Source organism: Cyanistes caeruleus, chromosome 5, assembly GCF_971803275.1.
Source record: "Cyanistes caeruleus chromosome 5, bCyaCae1.hap1.1, whole genome shotgun sequence".
Lineage (NCBI taxonomy): Eukaryota > Metazoa > Chordata > Aves > Passeriformes > Paridae > Cyanistes > Cyanistes caeruleus.
The window spans coordinates 32,435,654-32,450,706 of NC_141705.1; the positions used below are offsets into that span (position 1 = coordinate 32,435,654).

The 15,053-nt window shown below is 43.6% G+C and overlaps 1 protein-coding gene and 1 non-coding gene across 2 annotated transcripts; both read right to left on the reverse strand.

Annotated features, from left to right (window-relative positions):
• Positions 1–527: 527 nt before the first annotated feature.
• ING2 (inhibitor of growth family member 2) lies at positions 528–5,345 on the reverse strand. Its single transcript, XM_086889876.1, has 2 exons — positions 5,077–5,345; positions 528–1,795 (listed from the first exon to the last, which is right to left on the reverse strand). Exons 1-2 carry the CDS (start codon positions 5,264–5,266, stop codon positions 1,125–1,127), a joined length of 861 nt encoding a protein of 286 aa, XP_086746002.1. The 5' UTR covers positions 5,267–5,345; the 3' UTR covers positions 528–1,124.
• A 9,230-nt stretch (positions 5,346–14,575) lies between these two features.
• On the reverse strand, positions 14,576–14,842 carry LOC147653025 (RNase MRP). Its single transcript, XR_015287630.1, has one exon.
• Between the last annotated feature and the right edge of the window lie 211 nt (positions 14,843–15,053).

The window sequence follows — 15,053 nt, forward strand, 5'->3', positions numbered from 1 at the left end:
AGTTCACTTTTAAGTACCACCCAAGTAGTTTTCAGATACTACCAGCATACTTCAGGACAACACAATTACATCACCTGTCAGAAACTTGCTGGGATTTGTCTGTTTGGCTCTGTGCCATGCATGCTTATGTTTTGTTTTTTTATATTATCCATTAACTTTTTATTGAAAGCTTTTGCCTTCAGGTTTTAAGATAGTTGCCCAAGTCCAAGAACTTTGGTGGTGTGCCTAAACTCAGGTTTGGCCACATGCACACACAAATACTACTTAAGGAAGGGCAAAGTTTACACCCCAAAGAATACCAGTCATGTCTCAGCTCTCTACAGATCAATTCTAATGAAGATTCGATCACATTTCCTGTTCCCTGAAATGTTAATATCCCCTCCTCTCAAGGGATCCTTCTACCATCTCAAAGCTTATAGAGAGATCATGTTAAATGATAAATACCGTATCAGGATGCTTGACAAAACCTATTACCAAAAACTGAATACACACCATAATTATATCATACCCAAAAACTGACTCCCAAGTATAGTCACAAAGACAAGAGTTTAATGTTGGCAAAAAAGAAAAATTTAAGTTAGTGGTATTTTCTTCCTTGCAATAACATACGGGTCATATGAAAGTCACTGGAGAGGTCTGCTCATAGCTCGGAAGACTTTTACAGTTACAGCTGAATTCAAAACCCCCAACTCCAAATGCATGATGTTAACACAAAAACTGAAAATGTAAAACCTGGGATAAAGAACAAACGTAGTTGTTAAAATGCTAGCAGAGATGTGAGGCCTTTCAACCCCTTTATCATAACATGAGTTCTTCAGTATCTTTCCCATCACCATTATTTCAGGATTCGCAAGGTTCTTTAAAATACTATTGGGGTTAAATTGAAACCAAGCGCCATCTGCTTGTAATGTCTTCTGTGAAAGGTCTGAAGCCACCCTGTTTCAATTATTTGGTTATTCAGTGCAGAAAGTTAAAGATCACAGAAGGTAGAACAGCTTTTAATACTCCATTAATATTATAGATTAAAAATTATTGCATAGTCTTATGCATTTCCTAAAACAATGTTCTCTGGAAATGAAACATTTTAATATAAAAGGACCAAATCTTTAAAACAATTGCTTTCACTACCTCGACCTCCTATCCTTTTTTGATTTGTCAGTACATTTGTCCATTGTTTTCTCATTGTCTCCTCTGCACTTGGGGCAGTACCATTTTCCCTTTGGTTTGTACGTGAGTCCAACGCAGGAAAAGTGGAACCACTCAATAGGGCACTGTTCATTGTCACACCCTATCATTTCGCCATAAGACACTTGGTTGCATAAGCAGTAAGTTGGTTCATTGGGATCAATTGCAAATTCTACAGGTGAAACCTCTCTCTCCTGTTTGGCTTTGGAACGTTTTTTCTTCTTGGAAGATTTTGATCTTTTCTCTTTAGGTGGCTGATCGTCGCAGTCATCAATACCATTTGCTATGTGGCACAGGTCGCGGCTTTCGCTGGTTCGCTGGCGACGAGGTCTACGGGAGGATCTCTCTGGCTGGCAGGACTCCATCTTGGCCTTTTCTAGGGGCTTTTCGTTCTCAGACAGATCTTGAAAACACTGAGAGTGTGTTTCCATTTGACGGGCTCTATTCTCTACCAGTTCTAGCATCTGAGTAACTATTTGAATTTTTTCATCTCCAAGTTCTTGACTGTTGATTAATGCACGCTGAAGATGCTGCTGCAAGCGTTTCTTCTGCACAGGATCATTTTCTGACTTGTATTTTTCATAGACATCATCTATTTCTTTTAAGGCTTCTATAAAATAAAGATAATCATAGGAATAATTACACAAGATGGAGTATGCTCGAGAAAACAAATATATTTCTAACTGATGAGAAATAGGACAAATCTTAATTATACTATACCCTAGTAGGTTGGATTGAATGTATCATTCAAATGCACGTGGTCATAAAATCAGTGTTTAAGGTCACAATCTGTTGCAAGAAAATGTTCTCATGTTCTAAAAAGAGCAAGCTCATTTTAGCCATTGGAAAAAGAAAGGACAACCCAAGAGAGGGGAGACCATAGTTGTTGAGGCATGGGTAATCCTCCTTCCACCTGAAACAGGAGGAATTTCTCTTATGAGTCCTTACCACAGTAATTCCAAAACCCTGGCCAACAAACCAAAGCAATAGCTTATTTTATCACATGAAGAATCCTGGAATTCATAGAGTTGTCATGTATCATGATCTATAACACTCCAAAATTAGTTTATCCAGGTCCTCTGCTTTCCCCTCTTATTCATATCAAGGTTTGGCATTACATTTTCAAGTAGACATAGTTATAAAAGGAATATGACAACTGAAGTTACATAATAGCAAATTTACAATCAGAATAAAAATCAACTTACACCCCTCAAAATACTTTCCCCATTACCAAAACAAATTACAGCAAGCTGCATTTTAAATCAGGGTTGAACTTTTCTGAATAGGTGACCTTCTCTTCAGTGCTTCATAGGATATTTTTAAGCAACTAGTAAACGAGTGGCTCACAGTTTGATTTCCAAGCTTTTCCCCTTCCAAGTCACGCAAAATAACTGCATGAGTTGCTGTGAATCTTTCGTTATATTTAGTTCCAAGAAGCAAGTTTAATGAACCTGAATATAAGATCAGCAAGTGTCTTATAAATCAGTCTGTACTCTATTGTTCTATATTGCTGGATTTTAAAATAGTATTTTCCAAGCCAAATGTTACACTAGATCTACACATAAAGGACAGAGGAGCTCCAAAGAGGAAAGGAAATAATTAGAAGAACTTACATGAAACTTGATGTACAGTGTTAGGTACAGTATTGGTTTAGTCAGAATTTAGGATTTTATTTGAACAGGAAAGGAGTTTATAAATGATAATAAATTATTTACTTCTAAAGCAAAAATTATGCAGTAAAATGTACCTCTTCCTAATGATGTGCATATAAATAATTTGCTTTCATTTTAAAAGATTTTGTCTGCACTGTTGTGAAATGATTCAAGCTTGTTATCTCAACATCATTCCTAGTGATTTTTTTCCTGCTGATATCTTGGAACAGTAGCTTAAGCATGAACAGCTGCTTTTTACTATAAATTCTGAAACCTGTATGAAAACAGGAGCCAACTGCATTTTGTTCTGTTCCAGATTTTCACTAAGGTAAGATAAAGACCACTGCTCTGCCTGTCCAGTAACTCGAACTGTATTTTCTAAAGATCAGCATTCCAGCTACTATTTAAACCATAAACTTTGTTTCCCTGTACCTTCAGCTGCATCACTTGCCTGTTGCCCTGACAAGAGAAATAAAATTTAAAAAAAAAAAATCTTACTCTCAGCCCCTGAAAAACACAGAGTAAGGTACTATGTATGGTGTTGAAAAAAAAAAAGGCATAACCAGAGTACAGTATTGTACAGCCATACCATCTCCCACCCCTACTTAATTTTTTTGGAGGTAGGAGTGTAGATACAGCTATACAGATTTCCTGTATTGGCAATGCCGTACCCAGAACCATCCACAATAGCTGTTCTCTCGTTCATACTGTGACAGAGAACAACATTCATCCTACATCGCTTATTGCCTGGATGTAGCCTGTAAAGATATGCTGAACTTTACATGGATCAACATCCACTAAAGAGAGCAAAGAAGTTTTGGACTGACAGTGATGGAAGTTTACAAAGCTTCTTCTGAATCCCCAAAGATTAGACAAGGCATTCATACCCCCGAATAAACAGCTCTGAAACCTCTGTTTAAAAAACAAAACAAAAACACAAACAAAAAACTCCAACCCAAACCAGGACCAAGTGTTCATTACAGATAATCTGATTAAGTTTGGTGGAGCTAATAAATGCTAAAACGATTTGTTTTCTAAGAACAAGAGTGACTTTTGCCCTTCTCCACAGACCATCACTAGCTTTGAAATTAGCTGAAATAATATGGCATTGCTTTTACATTTTCAGACTTGGGTCTAAAATATTTTTATCCCATTTTCAGGGTTTTGAAGAATTTTTGTTGTTGCTTTTTTAAAACAGTATAAGGCTTTGGTTAAAACTATCAGTAAACTTCTTATATGGCCCAGTATTGTATTAGTGGCTGGATAAATACATAGAGGAGATACAGTCTAAAGAATACATTTAATCTATTAAAGGCTGAGTGAGGAGTGCTGGCTAGTCACCACGAATCAGGAGGTAAAGAGCCAGCCTTGACTAGGAATTCAAAATGCTGCAGGCAAGTCTGTGCCGTTTAAACTTTAAATCCCAGGCAATTTACAAAAGCCTGTTTTTATGTGTCTTCTCGGGTAATTAGAAAGATAATTGAAAGAATCCCTTCACAACAGCAGCCTCCTGAGGCGGCCCTTCAATGTCTAAGAGGCCTTGACGGTCCCCATGGTCCCCTGCTGCCCACGCCGAAGGAGGGAGATGCGGTTCCAGTGCCGACTCCACGGGATCAACTTCCTGCCTCATGACAGGGGCCGGCCGGCGGCTGCCGGGCACCGATGTGCCCCTCAAACTCCGCGGGGCTCAGGGTCTTTAATCGGCATTGAACTTGCCTTCCGAAGGAACCGTGCCTTCGCATGAGGTTTTGGGCAACTTCCCGCTCCACAGCCTCCCTCCACGAGCCAAGGGAACGCTGCTGGCGCTTTATGTATCCCCGCCCCCACCGTGCGGTCTACCGTGGGACGGGCGCTGAGCTCCGCCGGGACACCGCCCCCCCGGCTCCGCACGGCGGGAGGAGCCGCGGGGAGGCCGATTTCCGCACGCCACCTCCAGCGGCACCGCCGCCGGTTGGGGCAGCAGGGCTGCCCGGCGGGGCGGAGCGGGGCGGGAGCGGCCCCACACGGCGGAGCCGGGGCCTAGAGCGGGCAGCGCGGCCTCGCCGGCCCCAAGGCAGGGCGGCCTTCCTCGGGACCGACCGGACGCCGGGAGCCCCGCGCCCCCGCAGGCTCAGCCCCGCGGGGCCCTAGCAGGGTTTCACCCCGGCCCCGGCTCCTCCGCGCCGGGCGCATGTGCGGCGGGTTGGAGGCCGTCCCCTTCCCCTTTCCCCGCCGCCCGGTGCCCCGCGGCGGCGCCCACCTTGGCACTGCGTGTCCATCTCCCGCAGCAGCGACGCGTTGCGCTGGATGTCCAGCGGCAGCGACTCCACGCACTCCAGGTAGTCCTGCACATAGAGCGAGAGCAGCCGGGCCCGCTCCCCGCCCGGCGCCGCCGGCCCCGCCACCAGCTGTGGCCCCGCCAGCATCATCCCCCCGCGCCAGCAGCACATCCGCCGCCGCCGCCGCGCCGCCCGCACCGGGCACGGGGTCCTTGCGGCTGCCCCGCTCCCTTCTCCGTCTTCTTCTCCTCCTTCTGCCGCCGCCCCGTTGCCCTCGGGCAGCCGCGCCCGGGGGGCGGTGAGCGCTCGCCGGGCCGGGCAGGTGCGGCCGCCCCTCCGCGGGGTCCCGCGGGTCGCGCGCCCCTTCCCGCGGTGCCGCCGCCGGAGCAAAACCCCCGCTCGGCGCCCCCGCCCCTGTCCGCAGCGCGCATGCGTGAGGCCCTGCCCTTATAAGGCGCGGCCGGCGGCGCTGCCAGGGGTTCGCATTCTCCCGCCTTCCCCAGGCGCGTGCTCCCATTGGCCCGGCGCGCGGCGAGGGGCGGGAGCGCGCGCGGGGGGCGGAGCCTCCGTTAAAGGCGCCCGGCGCCTCCGGCGCTTCCGCCCCCCGGCGGAGCCGCGACCCGCGCAGAGCCAGCGCGGGCTGTCCCTGCCCGCAGTGAGAGCCACCTGATTTATCTTTAAAGAAAAGCAGTGATGATTTGTGATGAGCTGCTATTTAGGGAAGCTGAGTGACGTTTTAATCCTGAGAAATCATTTCAGGAGTACTTTAAATAAAGTACTTTAAATAAAGTATCAACGAAACTTTGGCCTTTTAAAACCCACTCGCCAAACAGCAAATCTCCAAAATTTGAGAGTATCCTCTCTTTCCTATGCCCCCTAATCTTGGCCACAACAATTATAGAAGGAAACAAAAATTATACTTTTTGTGTATATACTAAAATGTCGAGTTTTCACCTCCTCTTTGAGACTTTTTTCAGGTCTTTACTTCATGAATAGTAATTGATAAGCATCAGGAAAAGAAAATTAATTTTGTTGAGTCTTGAAACACCCTGAGGAAACCTGTATATTTTGCATTGTTTCATTTATATTTTAGGCATAAAAAAAAAAAATCCAGGGAAAATGCATATGGTAAATGTAGCAAACAAGCAGACAAACAAAAACCAATCAGAGATGATTGAATTCAGGAATTAAATTGAAAAGAAAGAAATTCACATTCCCAGACCCTCTTCTGTCTTACATTCTTATGTGTAGTTAAGTAGCCAGCACTAAAAGAGTACCCATACTTATCTTGTAGATAGCATTTACTGACCTGGAGTAGTGGTGAAGCAGCATCACAGGTTGCACAGAGAAGTTGCATAATCTCCATCCTTGGATATTTTTTGAGCCTCCCTGGATGAGGCCTGACACAACCGATCTGGCTGTGAAGCTGGCTCTGCTTTGATCGCCTCCCAAGGATCCATCCAGACTCCTTTTTTCCTGTGATTCCGTCTCTACGTGGTCTGCACCAAATGGCTCCAGGGCTAGTCCTACAGGAAAATGTGTCTCACATGATGGCAGTCTGCAAGTGTTATTTTCTTAAGACCCTAGTTCACAGAACTATTTAAACATTCCTAACTTCCAAGTCACACAGCCACTGAACGTGTGTTCTACATGGCAGGGAGTTTCATATGTCTATGTCCAAGCTGTTGAGTAATTATAGCTGCAGTCAGTCAGCTTTGCCCAAGTCAGCAATGTGTTGGCAAGGTCATAAAATGAATGAAAACAAAGTTGTAGGCAGTACTTTCAAAACATCCTTCACTACACTGATGTCACTTTGGCCAAAAAAACAGGAAGTCTGTAATTCTGTCCATGTTCTTAGGAGGGCACCTTCATCTTAAAATCAGTTTTAATTTACAGTGTAACACCTGTAAAACTAGCTGCTTTTTTTTTTCTTCTTTTGTCCACTGTCACAACAGAGGTTAATGAAGCCTCAGATAATTTTTCACTACTTGTCTCATTTTTGCACAAATAGATTTAGGAAGTTGCCATAACCTAGTTACCATCAGCACTAACTCACTGAAAATTTACTGTGTAGTGTTCATTGCTGTCATTTATGAGTAACTGAGGTAACTGAAGATCAAAATTTTTTATCTAATATTAACAGATAACACTTACTGTACAGGCAAAAAGCACTAACTGTTTGACAGTGAAAAGGACCTGGATTAATATAAATGATACAATATTCTTGAGAAAGGTGCTGGCTCTTTTGAGGGAATGTGTTTCTGCTTAGAATAAGTTTGAATGGGTGTAACATTCTGCCATCTCATGAAGAAATAAAGCTAAGAAATAGGAGATTCCCCTATAGAGCATAAAAAATAAAACAAAAGTTAATTCAAAATTAACATGTTATTTTAAATTAAATGTCAATTACTATTAAGTATGAATTTAAACCAAACATTTTGGCATAATCTTCTTTTCTTTCTCACAAGAAACTATGCATGCAGTGTCAGTAAAGAAATAGCCAAGAAAATAATTCATAATATTTGTTACAAGTGGTTTCTGTGCTAAAGGCTTGCTGTTTGTCACTATGGGGGAACAGTATTTAAGGTACAACAGAGAACAGCTAATGATTTCTGAATTTAAGTGTTGTTTGCTGCTTTCAAACACTAAAATAAAAATTTAAAGTTTGAGGAATCTTAAGAACGCAGCAATGGCACTGGACCAGATTTCCCTAGGAAAAAGGTGGCATTAGCTTGCTGCATGATTGAAGCCTCAGAGAAAAGGAAAGCAAGAAGAGTAGACTAAATTCTCTGCTTTGCTCATGCCTCAAAATGGCTAGGAGCAAGCACAGGAGAATTTTGATGTATTGGGCTGAAGTTTTCAGGTTAATAGATAGTTCACTGATCCAACTATGTCCCTTCTTTCACTGTCTGTATGTGAGAATAATCTGGAGATAGGAAGAGGCATGGTAGAGCAAAACTTTGCTAATTGTAGAGAAGAACAGGCAGAAGGATCATCTGTTTCCACCAACCCTCTCTGCTAAGTGGGAAACTGTCAGCTTGAGGTTGACATATGCAGGGATGTGGTATTAGGGTGTATTGCATCAAACATATCTCCATAGTTGTCCAGCAAGGGTAAGGAATATAAAGAGGTTCTATACCCAGTTTATTTAGATTTATTTATATATATCTCTAAACTAATCCCAGTTTTTATGGAGTGGAGAATAGATCCCAACTGGTTTTGTTTCTTTATAATTTATCAGTGTAGGTTTTTAAAGTCACAACCAGAGTATTCCCCTTCTTTTTGTGAAAGATTATTTCATTATATTACAGACTTTATTACAATAAAAATATTACCAGAGATTTAATTCAACTAGTAATTTCCCCAATTGAAGTTTCACCTCTCATCTTTCATCATCTTGATTTTACATCCTCAAAACACAGATGATTCCTGTCCTGTTTCACATAACAATACACAAGTTGGTTAGGGTTTTTTTTATTTTGGTTTGGGTTTTTGTGTTGTTTGTTTTGCTTTGTTTTGGGTTTTTTGTTTGATTCTTTTTGGTTTATGTGTTTTTGTTTGGCTTGAGGTTGTTTTTTTTTTTTCTTCTTGCTTTCTATTGATAACCCAGGAAGTGTTTCAGGCTGTGGAAAAAAGAAAAAGCAGCATTATTGTTGAGGACAAGTCCATGGGGGGCTGTAATTGTGAAAGAACTTCTTAGCATTTAATAGAAATGCTCAAAGGATGACAACAGGGTCCTTCTTTTAAGCAAAAGAACTGATTTTTGATAATATGTATTTCTTGTCAGAAATGCTTCTCTGGCTTCCATGGGATTAAATGGATGAAGAATCATCCAAGATATCACAAAAATAAACCCATTAAAAAAAGAATGAGTACAAGCCGTATGGGCTTCTTAAGAGTCAGCTGAAGGAAGCTGTAGGCCATAGCAGAGTTTTGTACAGGCAATATTCTGGGAAGAGGCTATCCTTGCCAGAGATACTACTATGTTGGACCAGGTAAGCTATTCTCAAAAGCTTCTCTAACATCATGTCATCCAAAAAATTCCCTGTGATGCCACACATTGCTTTTTGTTTTCCTTAAAAATTAGGCTTGATTTATCTGGTAGAATACAAATCATATTAATTCAAATATTACTATTTTTCTCTTTCATTTACAGAAGTGTTGAATACTTAAGACATGGACTGACATCAGAGCATTTCAATAAGACGATAAACTAAAGAGTAGATTTCCTGAAAATACTAGTATCTGCTTTTTCCCCTGTTAGCTTTATCCTCAACTGTTACAAAGAGCTTTCCAGTACCAGGTAATAAATATCCCACACTTACCATGAGATGTATATTGTCCCTCATCTACAACATCTACTCTGTTTTATGCCAATATGCTATAAAAGAAAATCCCTTCCTGAACCCGACTTAGTAACCAGTTGGCTTGTATTAACACAGGCAGCCACAATATCCTGCTCAATGTTTTCTTTAAGCAGATAGATTCTGCTTATTTCACCATGAGCGGACTGAAAAAGGGAGTAAAAAATGCAGACTAAGTTTACTCCATGCTTTATTTTGTAATAACTTTATTTATTTTTTATGGTTCTTCACATTCAGTTTCCATGCTCTAATGCCACAGCAAAAAGTGTTTTGAGAAGTTGTTAGGCCCAAGGCATGACGTGTTAAGAAATTCACTTACATTTGACTTCATTGCATTCATCAGAGCATACTGACACATTGTCACTTTGTTTTGAGTAGAGCCACGCTGCTCCTTTTTGAGGCTATCAGCTCTGTTTGGAATGTCCTCTGGAAATCAGCGGAAGCTGGACACTACCTGCTTCTCACAGGTGCTATGGAGCATGCTTGGCTGGCATAGGAACTGCAGCTCCTTAGAGGAGAGGCCACTGCTGATCAGCTGAGGGGCAGCATCTGGCCACTGCAGTGATAGCACCACATGGATAATTTCCTGTCATTTACAATATGGATCTGTCCACTTGTGTCCAAAATAACACTTCCCTGCCGTTCTCTCCAGGAAACTGCTTTCTTCCTCAGCTACTATTATAAAGCAGAAATGATCAGTGGTTTTGGTTTCCAGCTCTAGAACCAATCACCATGTGAAAAACCTCGAAACGTGTGCAGATGATGTTTAGGGAAGCCAAGTTTGAAATGGTAACAAGGTAATCTTACTGCAAAGGTAACAACTGTCTTGCTTGTTTTACCTCAGCCCTGAACCTGATCCTCTTCCACCCTAATAAATGGAAGAATCCACATGAATTTAAGGGAAAAGAACTGAGACCCTTTTGCACACAATAAAGAAAGGATTTTTGGTGTGTTCTTACCTGAAGATACTGAGATGGATGCTGCATTTCTGTGATTTTGCTTCTCAGCATAGGTCATGTGAAAAACACATTCTTACTTCTTTCTTTTGTGAGGAACAAATATACACAAGTGCACCTCTGTAATCAAGATTATGAAATGAGGGTGGGCAGTGTACCTGCAGAAAGTTTCAGTCATTGATAGTTCAAGACATTCATAATACTCTCCCATATGCAGCTGTTATTATTTCTTTCTAGCTCAGGAAATAAAAGTGGGAGTCATCCAGCTAAATATGTGGAATGAGAGAGAATCTTAGTATAAATAGGTCTTGCTCTAAAAATGTCTTCATTGACTGTAAGGGGAGCCCAGGTCTCTTGTCACAGATGTCAGTGAAATGAATTCCACTCTGTATGCGAAAATGGGGTAATTACATGCCTATGATTACTATTTATGAAATTCAGAGTTCCCCTGAAAACTTGGACAGAGTTTTGGCATTCCTCATTAAAACTCTGCAACAAACAGGAGGAAGCCTCATTTTATTTCCCTGCTAGTGTGGGTTTCTTTCTCCTTTGGAACCTGCTTATCCTAGCCTAGTAAAAATAATTAATTTCTAGTGCAACTGAAAAATCACCACAAATAGCACCAGAGAGTAATTTCATATCTTCAAAATAACCCTGTAGCACCAATTCACCCACATTAGGGGTTTTTTAGTAGCGCTTCTGCTAAGCAAATTTTTCAGTACCATCACTTACTCCAAGTTACCAAAAAGAAAAGTATTGTCCTTTGCTATTAGGATATGACCAATGTACAGGTTTGTTTTTTTTTTCCAAGAACAGACAGAGTTTACATTTGTTTTATTATTCAGTTGTAATTGTGAGAAAAATTAATGGTTAAACAATATGAATAGATTCCTGGCTCTCAAACATCCTCTTCTTCAAAATAATGAGAAATGTGGCATTTACTCCAAACTATAGCAGGCTTTAGGCTGGAAGACTGCTGTCAAAATATAGGCAACATCTGACTGAACATAGAACTTAGCTGCAGTTAAAATAACAGAATAGGTGAGGCTGGAAGGGACCACAGTGAGCCATCTGGTCCAATTTCCCTGCTCAGGCTGGGTCTAGAGCACATTGCACAGATTGTGTCCAGACAGCTTTTGAACCCCTCTAGAGATGGAGACTCTACAGCTTCTCTGGGCGATCTGTTCCAATGTTTGGTTACCTACACAGTAAAGAAGTTCTTCATCATATTCAGGTGGAACTTCCTATATATCCATTTCTGCATGTTGACTCTTGTCCTATTTCTTGGTACCATCTAGAAGAGCCTGGCTCCATCCTCTTGACACCCTTCCTTTGGATACTTAAAGACAAAGAGGATTGATAAAATCCTCTCTCAGCTCTCTCTTCTCCAGGTGGAAAGATTTGAAATGTAAAATGTAAAACATCAGAGGATTTAATAAATCCATTGGCCAGTTTTCCTACTAGTGACAAAATATCTTTTGCCCAGTGTGATTAATCTCTATATTCATATTGAAAAGAAAGCTCCTTTTGCAGCCCACTTGGGCTTAACAGTTAATGTTACTTGACCACCAGTAGCAATGAAAACTTTAAAAGGCTACAAGCTCAGATGTTGGAGCTGAATAATGCTTTTTTAGTTGCAGGAATGTTAGCAGAGGAGGAAAATACACTGGTGGTAACCACTGTCACTCACTCTTCCATTACCTTAGGAACAGGCAGTAGTGCTCAGAAATTATCATGCACTATTTTCATAATTAGTCTACAACATATTTGAAATTGTTACCAGGTATCAACATAAAACATGTATTCCTAAATGCCCATCTGTGAGTGAATGTTAATTAATCACAGACTAAAAATTGAGGCATCCTGACAGCAGATTTAATGGCAGCATTTTCTTAAAAATGCTTAACCTACCTAATGGCAGTACATTTGCTGTGGAAGTGGCAACTAACAGAACCATCTAGAGGGCACATACACATAGTCAAGTTAATTGTTGTTACCTGAACAAAGAGCATGGCATATTATACATTATGCAAAAACATAGCAAAAATTAACATCTAGCTGAAAGAAAAACGTTAAAAGTAAAGATATTGCTTTTATTTTCTCTATATTTTGCAGCTTACAAGCTCGGGGACAGATTTGCCCAGTGAAAGAGAGATAGCATCAAAATTCTTTTTCCCCGCAACATCTGGACCACTAGACCATGTTGTGTCAGCTTAGTTTAGCCTATAGGCAAGAGAAGTTTGATGTTTGATGCATTCTCTCCTACTAACAAATTTGAACACCAACATTTACCATTACCTACAGGTGAAACCATTTTGTTCACTCATGCACAGAACCAGTTCAAGTCATTAAGGTGCTATAGTGCAATTTTAGGACCAAAAAAGAAAAACAAGCACACATCAATCACTGCACAAGCTTCAGCTTGTCTCCACTAGCTTAACTGTGGTCTTCAGCCTTTGTAGCAGGTGCTTCACAGAGCTTTAGATATATCCTTTTAGTAGTTGAAACTGGGACACTGAGATTTCATCACAATTTCTCAGCCAAAAAAACAAGACTTCATAGAGCTGTGCCCCAGTTTAGCTGTTTCTTTGGGGATGGGTTCTTTGACAGCATTTTAATTTGAAATCTCTCTTTCCCCATAGATGTATAGGTGATTCCATGCAGGATCACAGGAGAAAACAAAGACAGATGAGTAGTTCAAATCGCTAAGACAGCAATCAAAATAACAGCTCAAGCCAGGTGGTTTCTGAGCCCCTTGCACACCCTTTCAGGGCTCTCATGTGAGGCTGTCAGAGCTGCCACCACCAGTTCTGCAGAGGTGCTCCCTGCTCTGCACACTTGTCCCCTCTGCCTAGTGTGGGCTCTGGCATGGCTGGAAAGGGGTCACCACGAGGATATTGCTGGAAGAGGAACAGCAGGTGTTGGAAACTAACACTGCACTGAAACTAAAACTAAACAAACTTTGCAAACTGTCCTGTGCCTGCATATAGGCCACAGGTCTGACGCTCAACCAAAGAGAAAGACATCATTTAGCAGACCTGGGCTCGCCACAGGAACTTCAAACACACCAAGATGGAATGAACCAGAAGGAAGCATTGTCTCTGGGCCACTTGTGAGCTTTTAGGGTAAAGCGACAAAGATAATTTGGGTAAGGTAATAAACCATTGATTTTGGGTCTGAGATGCCCGAATTTTATGTCGTTTGGGGGATCTCTGCCAGTGCTCTTCTGTCGTGTTTCATACGCAGACATGACTGTAGTGCAGCAGAGGGCTTTATTCCAGCTGACCATGATGATGTGCCATGTGCTTGACATACTAGAGGCAAAAGTGGTACTGCCTATGAAATTAGTTCAGTTTTTCAGCAAGGCAGCAGCATCTTGCATAGTTAGTACCTGGGAGTTTAAGCATGAGAATCTAATTAAAGTGGGCAAAAACCACTGGAGGCACGCAGTGGCCTTCCCTGCAGAGCAGGTGGAGCAGGGGATGCCGGGGGTAGGTATGCCCCGCACGGCACAGCCTGGGTAAGTGGCCGCGGTGCTGAAGAGTGTGGTTTGTACTCGGTGCTGTGTCAGTGTTTGTGTCGACGCCCAGACACCCACCGAAGCCTCCCGTGCTGGTGCACCATGAACTCCTGTGTGGTACAAGTGCTCGCGGCAGAGTACTGCCATCTGGCCTCTTGCTATTTCCTCGAGCTGGGAAGGAGGGAAAGCCTTTTCGGGCAGGTAAGTGCTCCGTCCGAAGTGCCTCCCCGATTGAACGTGCTCACGTTGGACAATAGGAGGGATTGCGAAGCATTGGAACAGGCTGCCCGGGGAGGTGGTGGAGCCTTTGTCCCTGAAGGTGTTCAAGGAAAGACGACATGGCACTTAGTGCCATGGTCTGGTTGACAAGATGGTGTCCGGTCAAAGGTTGGAGTCGATGATCTCAATGGTCTTTTCCAACCTTAATGATCCTGCACGCCAAGAGGCGCCTGAAGTCCAGCGGGTATGAGCACCGAGGGGCGCGGGGCCGCTGGTCCTGCGCGCCACTGCCGGGGAAGCAGCGTGTCCCCGCACACGCTTTGCCGTGCCCGCGCAGAGCTGTGCCGCGCCGGGGAGGCACCACCCGGCCCTGAGTGTCCCGCGGGATGCGCCGCTGCGGAGGCCCCGCCCGGCAAAAGAGGATGGCCTGAGAGTGAGCCCCGTTCTGTTGGCGCGCCTGCCGCGCTACCTGCGTATCTGTGGCCGTGACGAGAGCCCGCCCCGCGCTCACCCGCTCGGCCCGGGGGCGTCTCGGCGGAGGATGGCGTGAGGCGGCAGCGGGCGGGGGCGCGGTAGCGCCCGGCACTCTCTGCCGGCGGTCCGGGGACTTTCCCCTAGGCGGGCCCGGGGCCCATGAGGAACCAACGTCCTCCGTGCGTGGCCTAGCGAGCAGGTCTTCAGAACATCCCGGCTTCCGTTACTAGCGGAGGAAGGTATATAAACGTCAGCAGATAGGACAACTTCGCGGTCAGGGCTAGTACGTGTTGCCCCAGGGTTCGCCTCCCTGCTGGCTTCCGCAGGCGATGCACAACCATCAGGCGGCCTTGCCGCCCCCCGAGGGGCGCCGCAGCCCCGGGAGGCCGCGGAAAGCGGCCGCGGTGGCACGGAGCGGCCCTGGG

What these genes read in the sequence shown, in the direction of transcription:
- ING2 (XM_086889876.1), bottom strand. Translation starts at nt 5,266, where the DNA reads ATGTGCTGCTGGCGCGGGGGGATGATGCTGGCGGGGCCACAGCTGGTG. An exon ending in GATGGACACGCAGTGCCAAG is followed by an intron (nt 1,796 to 5,076) that starts GTGGGCGCCGCC and finishes TTTATTTTATAG; the next exon opens with AAGCCTTAAAAGAAATAGAT.